Below are 8591 nucleotides of genomic sequence, written 5' to 3' on the forward strand. Positions count from 1 at the left end.
ATGTAATTTTTTTTATAAATAAATAACTTTTACACTTTCATTCTAAATAATATAATTTTACTTTCATTACTTAATCACATTACTTATATTTTTTTAATTTTACACTTTCATTCTAAATAAATAAATTTTTTATAATTTTATGCTTAAGTATTGTAATTCTTTTATAAATAAATAAATTTTATACTTTCATTCTAAATAATGTAATTTTACTTTCATTACTTAATCACATTACTTATGATTTTTTTTTATAATTTTACACTTTCATTCAAAATAAATTAATTTTTTTATACTTTTACTCTTTCATTCTAAATAATGTAATTTTACTTTCATTACTCAATCACATTACTTATATTTTTTTTTTATAATTTTACACTTTCATTCTATTCATATTACATTATTTATTTAGAATAAAAGTGTAAAATTTATTTATTTATAAAAAAATTACACTACTTTAAGTATAAAATAAAAAAATTATTTAGAATAAAAGTGATGTGATTAAGTGTAAATGTGATTAAAAATAATTGAATACTATGTATAGTAAAAAATTATTATTATTGAAGAATAAAATTAAAATTTATTTCTATGTATCATTTTTGTCCCCAACGTTTTCGTCCTATTTAAGTCTCTAACGTTTCAAAATCGTTTCAATTTTGTCCCGCCGTCAATTTTATTAACGGATCCCTAACGGTAGGACAACATTGAGTCAATTTTGAAACGTTGGGGACTTAAATAGGACGATTGAAACGTTAGGGACAACTTTGAGACTTACCCAAAACGTTGGGGACAAAAACGATACTTTATTCTTTTGAAAAATTAATGGTCAAAGAATATTTTAGTACTTCAAATATGAACTATAAGAGTTGCCTTTTTAAAATTAATGTTAAAAAAATCTTTTAGTCTCTTGAAATGAACTATGGAAAAATTTTAGTCTTTTTATAATTAAATTTTAATTTTAATTTCTAATACAATTAAACATCTTTAAACCTAAAAAAAATTCTAGTCTTTTTAAAATTAATTCTTTTTTTTAGTTTTAAAGAGGGTACTTTAGTCATTTAAAATGAACAAAAAGAATATTTTATCCTTTAGTGTATTTTAGTTGTTTTAAAAGATCAAATTTATAATTTATAATACAATGAATCAACCTTTTATTTTAATTATTTTAAGATTAATCCTAAAAGTTTATTTTGGTATTTTAAAAATTAACTATAGATAATTTAGTATTTTGATATTGAATTAAATTTCTTTATTGCTAATAAATAAAAAAATAATTAGTCCGACAAAGATATTTTAGTAATTTTAAAATTATTATTTAAAGGATACTTTAATCTTTCTAAAATTAATAATAAAAAATTATTTAATTTGTTAAAATAAATTCTATAATATTTTAATATTTTTACATAAAAATTAAATTTAATTTGTAATATAATTGAACATCTTTAAATATAAAAGAGTATTGACAACCAAAAAAAATATATAAAAGAATATTTAAAAAAAAAAACTTGATTGTTAGACTAGTTCTCAGATTACTTGAGGCCAAATATTTAGTCAAGTAACTTTTTTTCACCTTTTTAAAGCCAACAACTAGCAATTCCTTGTTAATATCCTGCTACGCTTCCCCCTTGTCGGACTAGGAGCTCTACTAGGCTTGACCGTGGGAAATTGCTTTAGTAGATCGAAAGGGCAAAGAGAGCCACCCGGTCATCATGGATAAAACTACCACTCTTTCAATTGGCGTCTAACCATCTTCTTCTCACTAGGGCCGGGGTTGGTCTTTCTAATCAATCAGAAAATTCACCGGTGGATTGATTGATCTAAACCAAAGACTTGATTATAGGAGAAAGGCGTTCTCATACCCTGATACCCCTTTGTGGAAACCTAGAACAGAAGAAAGTCTCTTTAGGATTAGGATGGCTCTGTCCTAGCTAGACCGAGTCACAACTACTTATTATATTCTAGAAGCCCAGGATAATATCGTCAATTCATACCTCACTACATGACAAAATAACACTAGGCAAACTGATTGTACAATGAAACATCAAAGTTCCAGTTTCGTACATGGAACACGGAATAATTCACTGGGTACTAGCATCAGCACTACGTTTCGTTACATGTTTCTTCCTGTGCTTCCAAAACTCATCTTTCTGTCTTTTTACTTTTGTGATGCCCATCTTACTATTAATTATACCAACCAAGGCACTCCTATCCTTCCTATTCTTCTTTGCAGCTTTTACATCAAGAATCGACCGAAGCTTCTGGTATGAAGCCAAATCTGGTACCTGCCTAGTCTTGACCATCTGCTTGTGGTAAAAGAATGCACGCTTAAAATCTCGGACGCGAACATAGGCATATATCATAGTCGAATAGGTGACAGAATCTGGTTTTAAGTTGAGATTTTCCATCTCTTTCAACAACTGAGGCAGCTTTGAATGTCGCCCTCCTCGTGCATATGCATTCACCAGCATATTGTATGTCATCACTGTTGGGTGTAATCCCATTTTCCCGAATTCGGAAATGACATCTCTTGCTTCCATGTATCGACCTTGTTTAGCAAAACCATCAACAAGAATGTTGAACGTAACACGTGTTCCTTCAATTTTGTCAAGCATCATCAACTTCCATATTTTCATCAAAGTTTGGGTGTCGCCGGCACGCCTAAATGCATCTAGTAAAGCAGTGTAGGTTTCTACGGAAGGTTTGATTCCTTCCCTTTGCATGCTTTCATATGCAGCATAAGCTTTCTCATGCCAGCCACTAATTGAATACGCATGTATCAGAGCTGTATAAGAATGTGAAGTGGGTTGTATGCCAACTTTCTTCATCTTCAAGAATGCATCGGAGGCCATGTCACACATCTTTTTCTGCTTCCCGTATGCGCTAATTACACAAGTATATGATTTCACATTTGGCTTCAAGCCAACATCCTGCATTTCTTCCAGAAGCTTTTCCACAATCTTCGGCTGCATTCTTCTGCTGTATGCATGCATTAGAATGTTGAAGGTAGCCTCAGTCGGCTTAATCCCTTTAGATTTCATCTCAACAAAAAGACCTTCAGCTTCTTCTACATGATTGAATTTACAATATGCATCCATCAGAGTGTTATACACAATTGCATTTGGAGAGATCCCCTTCTTCTCCATTTCGATTTGGATGATGAGAGCTTCATTCACTAGACCCTCAACACAAAATGACTTTATTAATGCACCTAAAACTTCTTCAGACCATTGGACCCCTTTTCTGTTCATTTTCTCAAAAAACTGCCATGCATCTTTCGCACTATGGCCAAGTGTTCTCATAAGGACAATCATAATAGAGCACGTAACATGATCTGGTCGAATATTTTCAGTTTCCATGACCTCGTACACCTTCCAAGCATCTTCATACCTAAAAAGAGTCAGATTATCTTAGTTCTTGTGCAATAAGGACATAAAGTTTCGATAAAGTTTATCGTTGTTTATAGGCTGCTTCATAACAAACTAACGAAATGAACCTAAGAGGCTAAAACAGAACAGTCCTACAGGTTAAAAGGACTTCAACGTGCCATAAATGGAAAACGGAATTGGAATGAAGACACTTAGCCCTCACTGGAATAACCAACATCTTGCTGAATCATCAAGGTAATGATCAAACAAAGAAAAAAAGTTTCATAAATTTTATTTCGAGCAATTTCAAGAACCCATATTAAAATACAGAAACATTTTAAAAAAAATAAAAAATAAAAACTATAAGAAAACAATATATTTTGCCAGAATTGCAGCTCAAAGATGCTGCATTAAGTCATTTCTAATGTAATACATACTAACAATATTGATCATTATACTTCAAAAGGTGAAATATCAGCAACAAAACCTTATCCCACTGAGTGGAGGCGGCTACAAGGATTAAATGTCACCACATTGCTGCCATGTCATATATGTGTCTACCCCATCCATACTCAAAACAACAAGCGTCTAATTTTCAATATAAGCAAGAATGACAAGTATTTGATTTGCATCTTTTTTACATACACTAATCTTCCTGAGCGACAAACAAATTACATTAAAAAAAGGTCAAGAATTATGCACCTGCCACCATCCAGAAGGCCTGAAATTGCAGCATTATAAACATGAACATCTTTGAACTCCGTTGTGGATGGCAAGTTCCTGAACAAAACCATCAACTTATCACCCATCCTCGCCCGCCCCAATGCCGGGAACAACACAGTACACGAGCGCGGTGTAACAAGCGAAGGCTCCTGAGACCTCATCCACTGAAAGAAGTACAAGCAACATAATATAAGCTTCTCCTCCTCAAGAACTTCAAGAACCTCCCAGCAATCTTCCTCACTGACCCTCCCTTCAAAGCCTTTGTCCAAAGCCTCTTCAAGTGTCAAATTCTCAGGGAGGTTCCTTGCCAGATGAACAATTTCTCCAACAATGCCCTGTGGGAGTTCCTTCTTCCACTCGATTTTGTTGTCTTCACCTTCTTCTTCCTCAATACTAAATGGAACTTGGTCCAAACCCATCTCAATTTCTTCCTCTTGTTGTTCATCAGAGTCAAGGGCGGTATCCACAGCAAGGTGCCAAGAAATTCGACGGTTCTTCTGGAGGGTCAATTTGCCTTGAGTTAGAGGGTCTTGTGAAGGAACCAAAGTCCTTTCTTTGAAGAATTTATAGATTGGATCACAGGGTTGCTCTTCTTCTTGTGCTTCTTTTTGTTCTTCATGTATTATTTCTATAGCCTCAACATCTTCCTCTTGCTGTTGGAGATAAGGGAGGAAAATGGGGGTTGGTGTAGAGATTGGTGCATCGTAGGAAGAAGAAGAAGCGGAGAGGGAGAGTGAGGTTGTTGGGATATTGGAGGGTTGAATGAGAAAGTAGGGTTTGGAAAGAGAAGGAGGGTGAAGAAGGCAGGTGGTGAAGGAGCTACAAGGTGTCACTCTCAGGTTCAGAGTCAGACTTCCCATCATTCTCTTTCTCTGCGCAAACGGATTTTTATTTCCCTATCGAACTTTTGATGTATTTCTGAATTGTGAAAGAAATTCACGCTACCATTGATCCTTCCTATGTCATCATTCCTGCAATTTTATGGTTGAGAAATGAACCAAGAGGGAAAGAGACAGATGGCAGAGCCGAGTTGAGAGGAAGCAAAGTACCGCCAGAGAAAGAAGCGCTGATCACGATGGCGCTTGGAACAAACAATGTGGAGAGAAGAGACATCGCGGTGCTTGGGATGGCAGCGCTGGCTGCAACCAAGAGAGAGGCCACGGCGGCGGTAAAGCACAGCAACGAGTAAAGGCCACTGCCAAACAAAAGCAGGTCAGAACCGGACCAGTAGTTGACCCGGTCATACAACTGGGTCACTGTCACTGATTCACCCGGTTGAACCGGTCATAATTAAATAAATATGTAAAATTATAAAAATAAAATTAAAAGTTAAAATACATCTCTTCACAAACATATTAGTAAAAATCAAGTATTAGACATAACTGCTTATGCAAAAAAATAATAATAAATTTGTCACTAATACAAAATAATTTCTCAATTTAAATGAACAAGAGAGAACACAAGATAACACAACCGGTTTCTAATGGTGTTTGTGATGAAGACATTTTCAAATTAAAATTCTATCCCCAAATAAAATAGAAAAATTCATCTCAGAACAATTTTCAACAACAAATTCAACTTAATGATGATTTTCAAAGAAAAAACTTTAGCAAAGTGATTATTTCAGCAAGTCAGTTCAAGGTTCATGATAATCAGTAACATTTAACTCTAATGATTTTTAACAACAAATTCAAGGTTCAATCCCTAACAAATTCAGGCTTCAATCACTAACAAAAATTTAACTAAGTGATTATTCAGCAAGACGGCAACAAATTCAAGGTTTAATCACTAACAAATTCAACTTAGTGATGATTTTCAGCAACAACAAAAACTAGCTCAGTAATATTTTCAACATATTATTCAAGGTAACAAATTATCAAGGTTGCGAGAACCAGACCGGTCAAAGATCCGGTAGAGTGACTGGTTCATTGGTTTAATGGTTCGACCGGGATTTAACCGGGGTTCAACCGGTTTAATTAAATATTAAATAAAATTATTAAAAATTAAATATATCATTTCAAATTTAAAAAAAAAAAAATCATCAATCATCAATAAAATTATTTCAGAAAATTTAACAAAACACCATCAACTATCATCCATCAAAATTTAAAGAAATAAAACAGCAGGACAAAATTATCCCAGATTCACTGAAATCAACCATCAACAATTATTCCATGGAGGTCTTGAGTTACTGGGATGTCAATATATGACAAAGTTGTAAAATGGAAGATCTCTGGAGAAAATGTTTCCATCAATCCAAAGTGCCACATGCTCAATTCTTGGAGGTGAGGCAGTAACAACAAAGCATTGAACCATTTATGTCGAAAGATAGTGAAAGATCAAGAGTAACCAAGCATGTAAGTTGAAAAATTTCTATTGGAATTGTCCCACAAAGCCAGCATGTGACAAGTTCAGATAAGTCAAGTTCTCCAATTAACACAGAGGCAACAACAACATTATTCTTCCCTGAATTCTCACAAGTAATCAGCCATCTTCATCAATCAGCAACAAAATATAAAACAAGAAAATTTTCAAAAATAATTTCTTATAATTCAAAAATAGAAAAATCAGAGAATCCAAAAACAAAAAAAATTAAACAATTAATCCAAACTCAGCAATCATACCACCACCAACTCTAACTCAAAACACAACAAACAGAGAAAAATAGCAACTCACCCCAACTCAGAACACAACAAACAGAAGAAACATCAGCTCAAAAATCAGATTTCAGTAACTCAGAAAAATTAACAAAATAAAAGCAACCATAAATTGAAGCAAACATAGATTTGAATCCAAAATTATATCAAAACTCTATTCAGCATTACAAAATTAACAAAATAAAAAACTGAAGAACTAAAGAACTCTGCCAAAATTCATATAATTTATAAAATAAAAAATTAACTGAAATAAAAAACTGAAGAACTCACTGCAGCAATTCATATAGTTAACAAAATTAAAAAAAATAAATAAATTGAAAAATTGAAGAACTCACAGCGTCAGAGAGAAGAAAGAAGGTCCAGAGTCCACGGCGGCAGAACAAATGCTCGGTAGGACAGAGGTGGCCGACGACAGAAGCTTCGAAGTTCGAACCGACCAGCCGATGACGACGACAGAATCTTCAAACCGTGCTTCCGACAACAGAAGCTTCAGAGTTCAGATGAACAGACGACGATTACGCCAATTGAATCTTCGAATTGCGACGGTGGCAACCGCTGGTGGTCATTGGCGGCGTCGATTGGGCTAGGGATGGTGGAGTTCCTTCTGGCTTCTACAGTTCTGCTCGTTGAAGGATAGGGAAATATTACTGGTGACTGATGAATGACTGCGTTAGGTTAGGTAGGTGTGTTTTTTTTTTGGTTTTTCAGCGAAAAAAACGACGCCGTTTTGGGGAGTTTTAAAAAACCGGTACTATTAAAAACCGTCTGGTTTGTGCGGTTCGTCGGTTAACCACCGGTTCGACCAATTTTTTACCGGTTTTCTGCAGGACGGTTTTGATGTTCAACAGGACCAGATAGATGACCTGTTTTTGGTTAACCCGGTTGAACTAGCCGGTCCGGTCCGATTTTCAGAACTTTGCAAATTATTGTCACTGATGATTTTTTTAAGGAAAAAACTAGTTCAGTGATATTTTCAGCAATAAATACACCTTTCAGCAACAAAATCAAAGTGCAGGGATGAATTACAACAACAAACTAAAACAGAGAACGGGAAATTTGTTGGAACTCACCAGATCGGTTCGGGTTGCACGAAAGAAGCTGACGGCGAGACCCGAAGCAAGAAGACGACAACGACGACCAGCCCCAGGACCTTCTGCTTCTACCTCTGACGCCGAGAGCAGAAGGAAGGCGCGTGACTGAGTGCGAGACGGTGAGCGACGAAGACGACCAGCTAGGACCTGCTGCTTCTGCTGCTGGCGACGACGAGCGTAGGGAAGGGACGCGAGCGCGACCCAGTGCGAGAGGGTGATGATTGACAACACAGAGACCGACGACAAGCTTGATGGGAGACCGGAGACGAGAGAAGGAGAGAGCTTGAGTGCGAGAGCCAGTGAGAGAGGTGAGTGAGCTCAAGATTCAGGCTTAAGCAGAGAGTGACCACACAAAGAAGGTAGGGCCTAGGACAAAAGCGTTTGAACTTTTGCTGAAGTGAAACGGCGTCATTTCCGAAATATTAAAAAAAAGGATAAATTGGTTCTTGACTTTTTAATCTGCATATATTTAAGTTCTTGAGAATTTAAAAATACATTTAAGTCTCCTGACATTTTCAAAATCTGGACATATCCATCTTTGAGTCTAATTTGACCAATTTTAAAAACTCTTTCATGTGTGCATCCATATTAACTAGGTCAGTATAACAGGAGTCACGTTTAATTTTTTCGTTGAGTCTAATAGACCCAAGTAAACATGAGAGATCGATATGTCCTAGTTTTGAAAATGATAGGGATTTAAATATATTTTCAAATACTCGAAAACTTAAATGTCTGTGAATCAAAAGGTCAATAACCTATTT

General features: G+C 35.1%; 1 protein-coding gene across 3 annotated transcripts; it reads right to left on the reverse strand.

The window, feature by feature from the left end:
- Positions 1-1469: 1469 nt before the first annotated feature.
- LOC130961076 (pentatricopeptide repeat-containing protein At5g50280, chloroplastic-like) lies at positions 1470-7396 on the reverse strand. Of its 3 annotated transcripts, XR_009079354.1 has the most exons (5): positions 7075-7396; positions 5132-5277; positions 4062-5053; positions 1986-3381; positions 1470-1875 (listed from the first exon to the last, which is right to left on the reverse strand). XR_009079354.1 is itself a non-coding variant. In XM_057886740.1 (4 exons), exons 3-4 carry the CDS (start codon positions 4943-4945, stop codon positions 2073-2075), a joined length of 2193 nt encoding a protein of 730 aa, XP_057742723.1. In that variant the 5' UTR covers positions 4946-5053; positions 5132-5277; positions 7075-7396; the 3' UTR covers positions 1470-2072. The 3 variants fall into 3 exon arrangements, 2 of the variants coding, with proteins under 2 accessions (XP_057742723.1, XP_057742724.1); XM_057886740.1 differs by having other exon boundaries at positions 1470-3381; XM_057886741.1 differs by having other exon boundaries at positions 1470-3381; positions 5132-5344.
- Positions 7397-8591: the final 1195 nt, after the last annotated feature.

The sequence above is a fragment of the Arachis stenosperma genome, chromosome 2 (genome assembly GCF_014773155.1).
Source record: "Arachis stenosperma cultivar V10309 chromosome 2, arast.V10309.gnm1.PFL2, whole genome shotgun sequence".
In the NCBI taxonomy this organism is placed as follows: domain Eukaryota; kingdom Viridiplantae; phylum Streptophyta; class Magnoliopsida; order Fabales; family Fabaceae; genus Arachis; species Arachis stenosperma.

What these genes read in the sequence shown, in the direction of transcription:
- LOC130961076 (XM_057886740.1), bottom strand. Translation starts at nt 4,945, where the DNA reads ATGATGGGAAGTCTGACTCTGAACCTGAGAGTGACACCTTGTAGCTCC. An exon ending in GGCCTTCTGGATGGTGGCAG is followed by an intron (nt 3,382 to 4,061) that starts GTGCATAATTCT and finishes GACTCTTTTTAG; the next exon opens with GTATGAAGATGCTTGGAAGG.